General features: G+C 45.0%; 3 protein-coding genes across 4 annotated transcripts in view; 1 reads left to right on the top strand and 2 right to left on the bottom strand.

Annotated features, from left to right (window-relative positions):
- Positions 1 to 7,671, bottom strand: part of alg8 (ALG8 alpha-1,3-glucosyltransferase) — a 10,429-nt gene extending 2,758 nt beyond the window's left edge. The window contains exons 1-10 of the mRNA XM_020624325.1: positions 7,516 to 7,671; positions 5,781 to 5,859; positions 5,249 to 5,442; positions 4,806 to 4,915; positions 3,897 to 3,964; positions 3,678 to 3,804; positions 3,401 to 3,504; positions 2,876 to 2,996; positions 1,472 to 1,611; positions 759 to 898 (exon numbers count right to left, since the gene is read on the bottom strand). Coding sequence (XP_020479981.1) covers positions 759 to 898; positions 1,472 to 1,611; positions 2,876 to 2,996; positions 3,401 to 3,504; positions 3,678 to 3,804; positions 3,897 to 3,964; positions 4,806 to 4,915; positions 5,249 to 5,442; positions 5,781 to 5,859; positions 7,516 to 7,604 — 1,172 coding nt within the window. The 5' untranslated portion in view covers positions 7,605 to 7,671. The remainder of the gene's footprint in view (positions 1 to 758; positions 899 to 1,471; positions 1,612 to 2,875; positions 2,997 to 3,400; positions 3,505 to 3,677; positions 3,805 to 3,896; positions 3,965 to 4,805; positions 4,916 to 5,248; positions 5,443 to 5,780; positions 5,860 to 7,515) is intronic.
- Positions 7,672 to 7,681: 10 nt separating this feature from the next.
- Positions 7,682 to 12,318, top strand: ccdc90b (coiled-coil domain containing 90B). 2 transcript variants are annotated; one of them, XM_020624326.1, is made up of 10 exons: positions 7,682 to 7,770; positions 8,206 to 8,430; positions 8,643 to 8,762; positions 9,539 to 9,642; positions 9,718 to 9,819; positions 10,530 to 10,571; positions 10,941 to 11,012; positions 11,189 to 11,242; positions 11,407 to 11,521; positions 11,914 to 12,318. In XM_020624326.1, the coding sequence occupies exons 2-10, from the start codon at positions 8,379 to 8,381 to the stop codon at positions 11,967 to 11,969; spliced, it is 717 nt and encodes a 238-aa protein (XP_020479982.1). In that variant the 5' UTR covers positions 7,682 to 7,770; positions 8,206 to 8,378; the 3' UTR covers positions 11,970 to 12,318. The 2 variants fall into 2 exon arrangements, with proteins under 2 accessions (XP_020479982.1, XP_020479983.1); XM_020624327.1 differs by lacking the exon at positions 7,682 to 7,770 and having other exon boundaries at positions 8,406 to 8,486.
- An 816-nt stretch (positions 12,319 to 13,134) lies between these two features.
- Positions 13,135 to 14,817, bottom strand: part of pcf11 (PCF11 cleavage and polyadenylation factor subunit) — a 16,041-nt gene continuing 14,358 nt past the window's right edge. The window contains exons 18-20 of the mRNA XM_020624299.1: positions 14,361 to 14,531; positions 13,686 to 13,721; positions 13,135 to 13,602 (exon numbers count right to left, since the gene is read on the bottom strand). Coding sequence (XP_020479955.1) covers positions 13,378 to 13,602; positions 13,686 to 13,721; positions 14,361 to 14,531 — 432 coding nt within the window. The 3' untranslated portion in view covers positions 13,135 to 13,377. The remainder of the gene's footprint in view (positions 13,603 to 13,685; positions 13,722 to 14,360; positions 14,532 to 14,817) is intronic.

Here is a 14,817-nt window from a genome sequence, read left to right as displayed (position 1 = left end):
TAAAATTGTACTTAAATACTGTAACTTAGTTACTTCCCACTCCTGTTAAGTGCTTTCATCTGTAAGTTTATAAACTATACCAAAAGCTTCATTTGTACAGTAACTGGGAACTTGATCACTCAAATAAATGTAGCACAAATACAAAGTACCTACCACAAGTAGGTAAAGTTCTAGTACTTCAAATTTGTCCTGAAATACCCCATGCCAGCCATGGGACATTGTGTCCTTGGTAGCGCCTACTTAGGTTTCTTTTGGTCCGTACCAGACTCACTTCACACAACCACACACACTGGTTGGAAGCTCCACGCCTCCTGCTTGTACTGAGGATCCACAAATCACTGCACACAGCTGGTTTTTACTTTGCAGAGAGGTCGCATGTCCCAGTGGTAAAACCTCCACACCTTTTTCACCACACGACCACAATGAACAAAATACCACCAAGCTTCACTTCAGTAAACGTGGTGTTGTGGACAAAAAAACCCAGAAAAGTGAGCAACTTTTTCATTTTGTTTCCTTATTCTCAAGGCTGTGCACAACAATGCGGCTCACAGGCCAAGAACAGTACTGGAGTCGGAACAAAATACCACCAAGCTTCACTTCAGTAAACGTGGTGTTGTGGACAAAAAAACCCAGAAAAGTGAGCAACTTTTTCATTTTGTTTCCTTATTCTCAATGCTGTGCACAACAATGTGGCTCACAGGCCAAAAACAGTACTGGAGTCGATGTGCTGCTGAAAACAACATGAGGGGGAGCGTCACCTGAGAGGCAGGATGGCAATGAGGATGGCCTTCTCATGGACGTGCCAGCCAAACACGAAGGAGCCCAGAGCGCAGAGCAGCAGGCAGCGCAGGAAACCCCGAGCACCACGAGGGCACCGCCAGATGGACGTCATGGCTGGCTACAGAGAAGCGGAGTCAGAGAAAGAGGGATGAAAACAAAGTTTAACTGTCTGAAGTTAATTGATGTTCCTGATGAAACTGGAAGAACTTGAATGGATGCCCATAAATTATCACAGCATACATATACTTTAGGCATGTATTCATCTATTGTGCTGATCATCTCAACAGTCAGCAGTAAAAAGGTTGCAACAGAACATAACACCATCTGTGGAGATAAGGCTTCACTACACGATGCAGACAGGAACAAACGGACCTGAAGCCTAAAAACCGTCGGCGATCTCAGTGTGCACTGACACGTTTGATAGAGTTCTGCTGCGTGAGATGTGTGAAAGACAAATATACATTTAATTAAAAAACATGTCCATTGTGCAAAGACTAAGACTGGCCGTCACTTTTTATAGTGGATCAAGTAGCTCATGAAGAGTAAGGTCAGATTTAGTCTCTGCAGCTGTTCAACATCTGCTGCTGCCATGTGTTTATTAGACTGGACTGCTGAGGAACAGAGACATCCGTACTAAACAAACAAAATTTAAACAGCTAACCCAGCTCTGTTACAGTTGGCTGCGGCTCACCAGGATGGAGAGCAGAGTGCAGACGAGTGTGACAGTGGGGGAAATGGAAGGGAGGACCGAGTGCTGCATCTCCTGAACTAACCCGCCTGTCATGGTGGCTCGATGAAGTCCTGCCTCCTCCAGCAGCCTCAGACGGACACCTAGGGGAAAAAAAAAGACATACAGCACAGTAACATTCATTCAACACCACAGAGGCCAGAACAAAAGATGACGTGTCTGAGAAAAACAATGCTGTGCCGTTGTGTTTCACTCATGTTAAGAGCAGAAACCATAAATGGAGTTGTATTAAGTAATTCCTATTGCCCAACATCTAGAAAACTTTGGCAAATAAGTTTCCCCAACAACAGTGACACGTCCCTTAAGATATTAAACCAGGAATAATTCTTACATGAACGAAGTGTTCATACCTGTAATGTAAAATATCACTGAAACAAAGTACTGTGCACACTATGGAACAGTGGTAGAAGAAGTACTCAGACCACAGTATAAAAATACTCTGTTACAAGTCCTGCATTCAAAACGTTATTTAAGTACAAAAGTATTATCAGCAAAATGTACTTATAGTACCAACAGTACCAGTACTTGTCCTGCAGAACGGCCTGTGTCCCAGTAATGTCTCTGATACTACTGGATCATAGTGACTGATGCGTTACTGTGTCCATCACTTTAATGCTGCAGCTGGTAAAGGTGGAGCTGATGTTAACTACCTTATATACTTATACTGTGAAGTACTTTCCATCCTACTGGGTAGCTGGTGGATTTTCCACCAGGACCAATAGAGTCTGATGATTCTACTGTGTTTGGTTTGATCCATCTGATTCTGGAAAGGAACTGAAGTTATCAGGTACACGGAGTGCCGTAAAAAGTACACGGTTTGTCTGACATGGAGTGAAGTCACAGTATGAAGTGGCAGGACATGGAAATACTGAGGTAAAATACAGATACCTAAGAACTGCATTTCTGTACCGAGTAAATGTACTGAATTACTTTCCACCAGTAATATCTAAGTTTTGCAAAGAACTCATGATTATTCATTAAGCAGATGTTATTCAGTACCTGGATCTGTAACAAATAAATCGAACCATTTCAGAGAATGAAAGGGGCTTTTTCTGGACTGAGCAACAGAAATTTCTTAACAGAAAAAGAACCAAGTGATTCAACTTCTACTGCTCAGACAAACACTGCCAACATCATCAGTCACTACGTCACAAAGATGACCTGTTGGATCTGGTTGGCCATGAAAGAAAAAAAACTTTAAGATTCACACAGCATCCAATGTCCTATTTAATACGTTGTCTTCACCGTGGCACATACTGGAGCATCCAGTCTATAAAAAGGACACAGTTACTGAAACCAAGTTTTTGGCTCAAAGTACAGTGACCTTCACAGGAAGCGGAGTCTCACCAAGCATGACCAGGCCTTTGTCCAGCAGGTTGTACAGGGCCCAAATGTTGGGGGCCCAGTAGGCATGGCAGAGGCCCCGCTTAAAGGGGAAGAGTCGGGACAAGACCTGAGGGAGCTGACCCTGAAACACAACATCAGGAAGTGAGCACTGGCAACAGACCCCAAACCTACAGTAGGGCACATTTCCTGTGAAGTGGCAACATGAAGCTGACCAGACTGAATGTTTATTTTTGAGGGAATGCTTCCTTCAACTCCTCTGTTGTGAGTTAACACTTTGTATAAAGCACCTGCATTCACCTTCCCATAATCCTCAGCAACAGTTCTACACACATCCGGATTTCCTGCTGTTCACTCCTTCCCATAATCCTCAGCAACAGTTCTGCACACATCCTAATTTCCTGCTGTTCACGGCAGACTCACTGCTGTGTATTAGCCAAACCTATGTACACTGTAACCTTATCAGGATGAGTTGGGGTTCGGCAGTGTCTAACTGAATGAACGGAGACAGAGAAAGACTCCACCCACCATTGCAATGAACGGGCCGAAGGACAGAGCGAAGACAGAGGCCACGATGCTGCCCAGAGCCAGCAGACGGAGTGGACTGAAGCTCCTCCACCTGACAGAACCATCTGCACAGACACACACAGCCACTGTTGTTACCGACAAAACTTCCAGTAAATTCACACGTTTGCTGCCTCTGGACCAGGTCTCGGTTTGGCAGATCATGGCTCAGGGTGCTGACAGAGCAGGGAGCATCACAAACCTACGAGTATATGCGTTTGTTGTCAGGTGTGTGTCGGACCTTTGTTATTCTGAGCGAAGCAGTGACTCCTCAGCAGGTAGATGCCGTAGGCCGGAGCCACGTACAGGTAGATGTGCTTCAGGTTGAGCAGGATGGAGAAAAGCAGTGCCCCCTTCAGGTGCTGAGACTGTCCAACGCAAAACCAGAAATGAACTGAATTGACTGTCACACATTCAGAGCCTGTCCAATGTTAGCGTTATGTTAGATTCATGTTTGTACCTGCAGGTGTTTTGCAACCGACAGCAGCAGGAAACCAAACAGGAAGCCGTTGTACTGGAAGTGAATGTCTGAGGGGAAGATGTGAAGGAAGTTTCATTGCTGTCATCATGATGAGGTTAATGTGATCACTGATACTAGTCAACTGGTTAACTCACACCAACACAGACAGAAATGTCCAGGTGTTATTTTGAATTTAATAAGAATCAAAATGCACAAAGTGAATGTCAGTGTGAAATCTGTAAGTTCAAAGCTGCAGCTTTATAACCTGAATGATGCTGATTAACTCAATTAATTTTCAGGTGTTACTCTCTTTGCTGAGAACAGGAACAACATCTTGGAGCTGTGTGCTGGAAAAAGACGGCCTCCTGTATTCCCTGAGGAAGAAACCTGCCCCCCAGTGCAGCAGCGTGGCTCACTGGCAGGGGGCGGGGGGGTTAATAGCTGGTGGACAACAGTGGAGGTCTATGGCACAGAGCAATGAGCTGAACCAGGGTCTGGACTCACCCACATTACAGTGAGGACACCACGTTCACTGGTGCTGCTGGTCTCTGGACGGGGCTTGAAACACAAACAACACCTAAAGCTATTCTGCAGAGTTTTCTTGTAAACAAACTGTTGATGTAAATTCAGCCTTATTTGTACTGAGGTTTACAGCCTACTTTCTCTTTCCTGTCTTTGCTGGGGCAGTGCTGTATACCGCCACATTACTTCCAGCTACAGATCGGTGGGAAGCTGTGAAGCCGCTGGCCGGAATGTGAACAACGTGCACGTAGGACCCACTCATAGGAAAAAAAGCAACCAGAGGTCCAAACTCCAGACCTTTAAGGTTTAAACCAATTTTAAGGTTTAAACCAATAAACCAGTTTGCATCACCGCAACTAAATCAGCCTCTTGTCAGCTGAAGGATACGGTCGACAATGAGGAGGCCAAAGTTCCAGAGCAGCAGAACAGCCAGGATGAAGGACGGCCGGTGCAGATTGTCCCGAGAGCGTTTCTGCTCCTGAACACACCTGCAGCACCTGGAGGAGGATACAGCCAATCAAGAACAAGCAACTTGAAATTGGGTGCACTGGAACACATTAGTTCCAGTGTTAGTTCATTTCTGAGAAAGGTTGTCTTTTAACGTGATTTTAGCCTAATACAGTGAAGCCGCTGTAATCGCACTGACACCAGTGACACATGGAAATAAGTGTCTAAAATACTGAACTAAGTTCAGCTCCACATCAGGGGCCCTGTGTCCATACCACCCCTGCCTGCCCCTGTAGACAACAACACTGCTCTGCCTATGGGATCGATGGAGGTGGAATAAGAGATGACACAGCCTGAAGGCTGCACTCAGACTCTGGACTCACTCTCTGGTAGCGTAGATAAAAACCACATCTGTGAAAATCACTGACAGCCTCTGGAAGAGCACAGTGGACGGGCTGGCATAGTTCAGGTTCTCCACCACCAGCATGCTTCTGTCAAAGTGCTGAGCCACATGGGAAAGACCAAACTCGAACCAGGCGAACAGCGGAGGGTAGTCCAGGGTCCACTCGGATGTGTTCTGCAAGGGAAAATACAGGGATTAGAGCAAAACTACAAAACGCCATCATTTTTTACCTTCATCGTTTCTATGGAATTTCTATGTTTACTTCAGTAAAGGATCTGAGTACTTCTTCCACCAGTGACAGATTATAAACAGATAAAAACAGTCATCAGTTTCAGTCCTGGCGGGTGTTTCCTCATCTCTCCTATGTGACAGTAGAGCATAAGAATGACTGAAACCAGATGAGCCTGCACTCATCTGGTTTCAGTCGCTCCACCAGACATTGGATTAGCAGGGACCTCAGTTCCAGTTCATCCTACAGATGTCTGACCAAGCGCCTCCTCTGACACACTGACCTCATAGTACCACCTGGACACCGGCAGACTGTGTGTGATGGCCAACCAGTTCCTGTGCACCTCAAAGTCTGTGGAACGACTGACAGACAACAGCATATAGACAACAGGTCACTCAAACCAAACTCCACAGAGAAAACTGCCATTTTAATGTACACTCACTGGTAACCACATGAAATAATTTTGGGAGTGCTTACCAGCAGTGACCTAACAACACTAAATAAAACCAGAAATGTACCGACTGTGTGGCTGCTCCTGTAATTGTATTAATGTCAAGTAGGAACTACTGACTCAAGTCTTCACTTGCAAACTGCTAAATGAACGACATCTAATTTAAAGCACATATAAGAAAAAGACAAAGATGATAATCATTTAGTATAAGTGCCATGGCCAAAGTGTTATAGGTTGACTAATAACCAAGGTAAAAATGTAACCATACAATACAAGGCTGTGGAGGTGCTTGATGGGATGAATGTTGTAGTTATTAGGCTACTGACTCTGATAACCTACTTTGTTGTATTTATAACTGGAAATTAAAGCGGCATTAAATAACTTGTCCCTCTACTTTTTGACCATTAAGGGCAAAGTGAGAGTCCAAACAAACTCAAGCAGTATCCCGCTCCTTTTCGCCCCTCCTGCCATGTTTCTGACACTAGGTCACGACAGCTGGAGTCGGCTGTGGCAGTCAGGCAGCCGGCATCTCATCACCAATTCCCCTGGTGATGCTGACCACCTGACAACCTTCTTATTATTTGTGCTGTCACTGTTTGCATATGGCTTTGAGTTTCATCATTGCCTATTAAGTTGTATGTACCATTTAGTTTATCCTTATTACTTGAATTCAGTTTCATTTTCTATCTATTCTACTTTTATTCTATTTTAGTTTCTTAAATAGTATGGGCACTCAACATTAGGTGAGAGAGAGAAACAGTTTTTCGATTTTTCTGTATGTCCTGCACATATAGTGAATTGACAATAAAAATCTTTGACCTTGATCATGATACAGTACTAATGTTCCGGCCGCTATCACATCGCGTTCAGTGTTCGATACCTGACACATATAACCTGATAAAGTAACCGTGCGCTGTACGTTAAACAAGAAAAATGTCACGTTACGCTTTGATAGTGTCGGTTAAGCAGGAAGACAACAGGTTTTTTTACTTGATTTATCAGAATTTGTGCTAAATCTTCATTAACACAAGTTTAAGGGAAATAGCCTCAAATGAAACGATTTTTCTGACAAGTTCGGTTCTACTCAAGTATGTTTCTGCGGACCTAACCCTTTAGACGAACAAAGATATAACAATTTAAAACCTTAACCAGAAATATTTCAGGACGACATAGTTAGCTAATTGCTAACCAGTGAGAAACTTCGCAAATTAATTTTGAAACGATCGTCAAACTAAAAATGGCGCCATCTTGAGGCTGTTTGGCTACATAAACCGGTTCGACAGATATTAACACGTCGAGTTAATGTTATAGCAACCCCCCCTCACTTCACATAAATTAAAATATAAACGCTACACACATAGATTGTTTTCCACAGGCTCGCCTAAAATTAATGCTTAAACAACTTCCTTAACATTAATATTTAACGTTCGTTAATTTAAAGTTATGTTTCTGGCTTGTAGCAGTTAACCGGATGCTAACAGGCTAAATTACCACCTATCCACGACACTATCGTCCTGACGCTGCACCACAGAATGAAACTAGTCCGCATCAAAATATTTCCACTCACTAGGCATTGATGAATAGACATTTAAGGAGAGAAACTCCCAGTGCTAACACTGGAAACCAGTTCTGACTGTCTGCCACAGGCGCCGCCATGACACCAAGTCGTTAATTTTGTAAGCACAACTTTATTGATACCGCCGCGGTGGACAGTCTCCACAATGGATTCCCGTTCCGTGTTATTTTTGGTAGTTCTGATACCTGCAGAGACACAAACGACTACTCTTTTTGCGTGGAACAAATACTACCATCTGTTACTGAGGTAAAAGTAATAATAAATAGTACAGTTACTTTTGTACCTTAACTTTTAGCATTAAAATAGACTATGTTACCACATCGACTCTATAAACAGAATGTCAATGGACAAGCACCAGTAGGCTACTTATTACGCATAATGGCCTGTAATTAATGATGCATTAATTTGTTCATCAGTTTAAAATTGCTGGTAAAAAAAATTGATTTTCTGTAATGCGTAGAATAAATAAATATGGATAAACTCTTAAAACAGCTTTGTAGGGGTAAAAGGTGGTTAGTGAATGTAGTGCAGTTGAAGTATTTATAAAATGGGAAATACACATACTGTATAAAGTACCTCGGAAATGCACAGAAGTACAGTAGTACTGAGTAAATGTTCACCAGTAGGGGGCGCTGTCTCGTGATTTGTCTCTGACTACCTCCATGACGTGTTTGTTTATAGCGACCCCAAATCATCAACATTCAACATTCCGCAAGGCAGTAAAAGGAATGAGGACGGTCGGTCTGCACTCAGTCTCCAGGTAGTGATCTAACACTCCAGCGTTTTGTTTTGACACGAGTTGGACCCTGTTCCCTTTTTTAAAACCCGACGCGAGAAATACAGCAGCTTCCGGGATGAACGCGCTGCTGTGGCGGTGTCACCTCCGGCGGTTGGGAACCTGGAGAGGTGAGAGAAAGTTACCCACGAAGAATAAGCAGCTCTGAAATGGCACGAGACAAAAAGTAACTGCACCCAACTTTAACCATAACAGTGGTGGGGTACAGCTAAAGTACAGTATGCATAGTGCAGCAGAGGCAGCAACTTTAAATTTCACGCTATTCCTTAAATTTTGTAAAAGACTCCAAAAGCAGATAAATGTGTACCCGTGTGTGTGGCAGGTTTCCATGTGACAGCACCTGTGATGAACTTTGACCTGAGGAAAGTCGACCTGACGCCTCTGGAGCAGCGAAAACTCACCTTCGACTCCCACAACATGGTGACAGAGCTGGAGAGCAGCGGTAAGGAAACACACTCAGAATAAAAGAGGATGTTTTAACCTGGTCAGCAGGATGCCAGACCCGGTCCTGCAGCAGGACAGAGACTAAAGTCTCCTGAGGGGAGGCAAAGACACTGAGCGAGGTGGATTAAAGTCCAAACTGGTCCCGAGTCAGTGTGAACACACAGAAACACGTTGGTCTGACTCGGTGTGATGTCCACCTCCCGAGCATCTCGCCACCTCTGATGTCCCTCCACAACAAACCTCCATGAACCCAGAGAGAAACCAGAGGAACAGAGGCTGCAGAAGCTGCCTGAGACTCCTCCTGTTTCTAGGTTTCCCTCAGTGTCCCATTGATCCAGTGGCTTGACCCAGTGGCAGCTGTGTGGACGTCCACACAGGAGCTGTTCACTGCTCAGTCTGCTGCTGCTGATAACTCGGGCTGCAGCTAGTGATTGTGTGGATGCTGTAAAGTAGGGGTGGCCAAGTCCTCAAGGGCCGCTGTCCTGCTTGTTTTCCAACTATCCCTGCCTGATCTGTTGCTGATTACCTGGCTCAGGTGTGTTCAGCCAGTCAGAAGCTGGAAGATACCAATTCACTTTATCTTTCCTCATTCCACTTTCATCTAAGATGGTATCTTCCAGCAGCAGACCGAGCTGGTCTAATCCATAAATCAACTGATCCATAAAGTTTTGCAGCTTTACTTTCAATTTGACCAAATGTCAAAAACAGGATGAAAAACACGTCTATAACTGAGTCGTCAGTTTCTCACAGCAGTATTTGTTTCCTGTTGCTCAGGATTCGAGAAGCGTCAGGCAGAGCTGATCGTGTCTGCTCTGGTCACTCTGACCACAGCCAACATGGACATCGTTTATAAAGACATGGTGACCAAATCGCACCAGGTAGGATGCTACACTTCCTCCAGAGTGGTACCTGTGTGTGCAGGTGGAAACTCTCCTGCTGTGCTGTTGTTACAGGAGATCGTCCTGCAGCAGATCATGGCGCACCTGGACTCCATCAGGAAGGACATGGTGATCCTGGAGAAGAGCGAGTTCGCCAACCTCCGCTCTGAAAACTTAGTACGTGATCACATGTTCCCTCACATTGATTTGTGATCAGTGCTTCTGATGGGCAACAAGGGCAGTTGTATCCGCACCAAGGTAAACCTAGAGCACAATGTGTCCGACAGGTGAAGACTGGCTGAAGCTACTGTTATCATTTATGTCCAGTCCTTCATATTACGCTGCAGTGACTGATTGCCATGGTTTTGGACCCAAATGCAACAGAAGTGAATCAGGGAATCAGTCGTTCTCATTTAAATTAGCTTTAGCAGAGGTCAGAGGTGAGCTGCCACTGCCAGGTACGTGACAACACAGGAGGTGACAAACAGGAAAGTGAGGGTGGTGGCAGAGGGTGGGGAGGTCACACAGGTTGGACAAGGAGCAGACACCTGACCAGGTCCGAGGCGTAACAACCGTTCACACACAGCAAGTCAACAGCTGGTGCAGACAGGGTCGGATCCACCTGGAGAAACGGGCTGTAATGCCGGACAGGAGTCTTAGTGGCCTTTACACTGCCTCTTTGTCATTGTGTTGTGTGTTTCTGTAGTTGTTTGTGTCTTTGCAGTAATTCACACCTGTTCTCTGCAGGGATCTGATTTACTATAGTACAATGTGCAGTAAGTGAAGTAGTGTTGGCAGGAAACTTGCAGCTGTGAAGACTCAGTTTTCCACAGATTTCACCAAAACCTTATTAAACTCACCGGATGGCTTGTCTCTGCTTCCTGCAGAAAATGAAGCAAGAGCTGGAGCAGCTACAAAACCGACTGCAGGTGAGAAGTGTCAGTGTTTGTTTTCACTGTTTGGTAAAGACAAAACCTAATGTGCAAAGAGAGAACACAAGCTTATTACCTCTACATACAAGTATGTTGATATGAAAGAAAAACCTAATTACACTGTAAAAAAGCAGCATAAAATGGTAAAACTCAAATGAAAGAACTGTTCAAAGTTGTGCTACAAGAGCTGAGAGGAGGAGACGTATGAAGACACAAGTGGCTCCATGGATGTGGAGCCTGAGTCTGGTCTCTGCTCTCGGGGGTCTGGGCAGAGTGAAGACGACCTGAAGCAATGCGGAACATTTCACATCTTTCCAGAGAACCGCGAATGTGTTGTAATGCATTCAGGGATGTATTTCTGTTTAGGAGGAGAGTCAGAAAGTCCGAGCAGAAACCAAGTTGGACATCAACCTGGAGAGAAGCAGGATCTCGGACATGGTGAGTGTGAGGCGACGTGTTGAAGGGCCAGTATAATCTAGGAGAGACAAACAAGCCTCTGAGTTTGTTTAATGTCCAGGTTTAGAGAAGAGACCGAGCTGATCACAGCTTGTTCTGCTGCTTGTAGGACACAGGTTGTGTTTGTTCCTGCAGGTAACTGTGTGTTGTTCTGTCAGTTTACTGAACAGGACAAGAGGCTGATGGAGGTCAGCACGGACTTCCATCACAAGGTAAACCCACCGGATGACACTACAATAGGCTACTGCCATATTAAACCACTGGATGAAGGGGCAAAGTTTCCAGGTGACACCATGTGTCCACGACCTCTGTATTTATTTGTAGCTTTGCAGGGTGAGGTGTGATTAGTTGTTTTGGATGTGCCCTGTGTTGTCAGAAAGCTGACCTTGAAAACGACAACATAGAGATCAACAAGAAGATTGACCTACAGGTGGCCTCGCTCAAAACTCTCCTGGAGTCTCTGAAACTGGACACAGCCCGCTACCTAGCAGGTAACCAGACTCAACTGGACCCAGGCCACTGGTGTAAGCACAGAGCAGGGCTGGAGCCACATCGCAGGCCTTAGCGCTCAGATCTGACCTTTTTGTGTTGGTGCTTCACAGCCATGAGTGTGACTCTCACACACATATCAAACATGTAGCTGTGGTGTACACACAGCTTTACAGATTGGATAGGAATTGGCTTTAGGAGCGCATACGCAGGTGGCTCAGATCTGGTCTGAGGACACCTGGTTTGGTCTGTTCACACTGCTGTGGACACACAAGGTCTGGGATGTGGCAGCATTAGAGCAGAGCTACTTGTAGACACAATCAGTGATAACAATATTCATGGTGTGTGGGAGGTTTGTGGCTGAAGGTCTTCTCTCTCCTGGGTTCCCACTCAGCGACGGTGTTCACCTGCCTCGCCATTGCTCTGGGGCTGTACCGGCTGTGGAGGTGAAGGGTCCATGTCGGCGCAGAGACCGTATGGACACCTGCGACACAAAACCCGCAGGTTTGGAAACGTCTGACTCATGCTCAGACTGGGCCAGTGTTAAAGAAGAATCGAAGTGTGTGGAGACTCAGTCGGCCACTAATAAGCTGAACCTGATCGAGACACGCTGTTGATTCCCTGTATCAAATAAGGAAGAGAGAAACAGCGGGTGTAAGCCTCAGACTGAGAGGCTCTCTGGGCCTTGTAACCAAGTGACCACGACATGCTGCAGATGCTTGTGTGTAACACTATAGATGTACCGTTACAATTGTGAGAAGGCCAACATAAAATGTATTAACAAAACCAATAAACCTGTCTGATCTTATTTACGGTCTGTTCCTCTGTTAGCTGCCAAAAGCAGAACAAAGTGACCACGATCCTGTTTACTGACGCTCAGTGCCACCTTACTCTGAAAATGGTTCTGGGTTGTTGCCCAGGTTGATATCTGGTAGTACTTCTGTACTTTTAACACTTTCAATGCAGTACACTAGTACTTTCACCTTCCACCTCTAGTGACATCACAGTCATCTCTACAGTTTGAAGACAAGGCTGAAGCTTCAGCTTGTTATGCCTACACCATGTACTCCACAGTTAAATGAACTAAGTTTAAAGGCATCTTGTACCTTATCACAGTCCCTCCAGCATTTGTCCAAACATATTTATTAGTACAATACTTTGTGCTACAGTCCTTCTAGGAATTCACAAGTAGTACTCAAATCCCTTAAGTACTAATACCACAGTGTAAAAATACTGTTAAAAGTACTGCTGACCCATACGACTTCAAAGGCTTGGAAAACAAACCAGTAACAAAATGAAACCAGACAACAGGATGTTGAAACCCAATGAACCTTTATTTTTACTCTTCAACCTAAATGACAATAAAACTGAGCATTAGTGAGCCAATCACAATTCACACAAACATAAGTTTTAGACTTTTATTGAAGCTGAAAGAAAAACGAAGCAAGCGTCGAGTCAGATCCCGAAGAGCAGTGGAGCCTTCAGTCGTACAATCTGATGCTTACCTTGAACGCAGCCACAAATAACTCCTCACCTGTAGCTAGCTGTCACTCAACCCATCAACTATTTATAGCCAATGACAGGAGCTGTTGATTCAAATCAGTTACACCAGAAATACCAAAAATACTTTAATTTATAAATTAAATCATGTACAGCTCATAGCCACATGAAACAAAACATCTCTTTGCTTTTTAATAAACACTTCCAGTTCAGTTTTTATTTACAGACAGACCTGAAATGGCCGCACAGAATCCAAATACAAAAATGTATTGAGGCGTGCACTGTTGAGGACCCGGCCCCCGCCGCACGCTAAAACTATCTCCTTTCCCGAGAGTGAGAAGGTGCAGGAGCAGTGTGGTCACAGTTTGTCTTCTTCTGACTTCACTTGGTCTGGTTCAACCTGCTGCTCTTCTTCTGTTTTCACCTCAGGATGCTCGCCGCCCTCACACTCCGCCTCCTCTTTGTCTAAAGAACTGGCCATGTTACAGGAAGTGCTCTCTTCTTCTGTCTTTACAAAGGCGCTCAGCGGGTGCTCGGCCAGCACCTTGTTGGGCGACGGCGTGATGTCAAGGTACGACGACGTCTGAGGAGACAAGAGAAGCAGCTCACACACCTGAAGCTTTCATCACTGTTCACATTTATACTGTGAGCTGCTGAGGTACTTACATTTTTATAGTCTTCAAAACAGGAGGGATGGAAGTTCTGTGCAAAGAAACAGGTCAGTCAAACACTGCAGACAAAATGACAACAAAACCTTTGACTGGCAGCAGACCATGTCAATCCCATGTCACTGGACTATGAGGCACTGAAGTCAAACCCCAAAACGGCAGATGATCTGGAACCTGACTGGGGCTGAAATCGTTTCCATCCTCTTTAATCTGCAATTTCCTTCAGAATCTTCTAGTCCATAAAATGGCTTCATACAAAGACGACATTTTCCAGTGTCTTACTGTATCCGATTACGGATTCAAAACAAATAGTCTGTCACCCCAGTTTGTTGGGTACACTCAACAAACTGAAGCAGAGAATTTGGGGATTATGACTCAAAACAATTCACCTTGTTAAGCTATGAGCCAAATGGCTGCTGAATATCTTCCAGCTGATTAGTCGATCAGCAGATCACTACAGCTTTACTGGACATTTTATTCCTCAATAAAATACATGAAAACATTGTTAAAAGCTTCCCACAGTCGGCGCCTTCAGTTTCTAAAGGTCTCTTCTGTTCAGGTCACATGACCTCAGGCTGAGTGTGTACCGCTGGTCGGTGGACCGGTTCAGGTCTGAACCTGACAGAGGAGCGGAAATAGAAACGAGTGTCTGCCAGTTGTGTAGCTGTTGTACCTTGTCATCAACCCTGATGGCGTTTTTCAGGAACCAGTCCTCTTCCTCCTCCACCCAGTACGTCTCAAACGGCTCCTGGCAGATTTCACATGACTGCAGGAGGAAACACACAAACACACCATGACCAGCTTGACTCCTCTCACACACGCTGACATTTTGTTGGCCACAGTGATTCAGTGTAAATCATTTCACTGAGCAGAACATGAAACGCGAAAACAGTTTGTTCCTGCACTCGGGGTTTGGCACCACAAGTCAACAAAATAACACGACTAAGCTGAATAAAAGCCTGTTTGATCAGTCTGATGATGCTCACAGCCTTTTCTTCTGAAGGCCGTCCCTGCCATGCTCTCTCAACACCAAGGACAAATCGCAAGTCTGTTACACAGCAGGCCTCTGACTGGCTGCAGCTCTCAGCCTGTGCCCCGAAGCCTGACCCACCCCCCCACCCCCCACAAGT

Source organism: Monopterus albus, unplaced genomic scaffold (genome assembly GCF_001952655.1).
Source record: "Monopterus albus unplaced genomic scaffold, M_albus_1.0 scaffold325.1, whole genome shotgun sequence".
NCBI classification, from domain to species: Eukaryota; Metazoa; Chordata; class Actinopteri; order Synbranchiformes; family Synbranchidae; genus Monopterus; species Monopterus albus.
The sequence above is the reverse complement of the archived record's forward strand: the minus strand, read 5'-3'. Positions and strand labels throughout refer to the sequence as shown.

Excerpts from the sequence above, each read along its gene's own strand:
- ccdc90b (XM_020624326.1), top strand. The coding sequence starts at position 8,379 with ATGAACGCGCTGCTGTGGCGGTGTCACCTCCGGCGGTTGGGAACCTGG. Across the intron at positions 9,643-9,717 it reads TGGTGACCAAATCGCACCAG|GAGATCGTCCTGCAGCAGAT; the intron begins GTAGGATGCTAC and ends CTGTTGTTACAG. Across the intron at positions 11,243-11,406 it reads GCACGGACTTCCATCACAAG|AAAGCTGACCTTGAAAACGA; the intron begins GTAAACCCACCG and ends CTGTGTTGTCAG.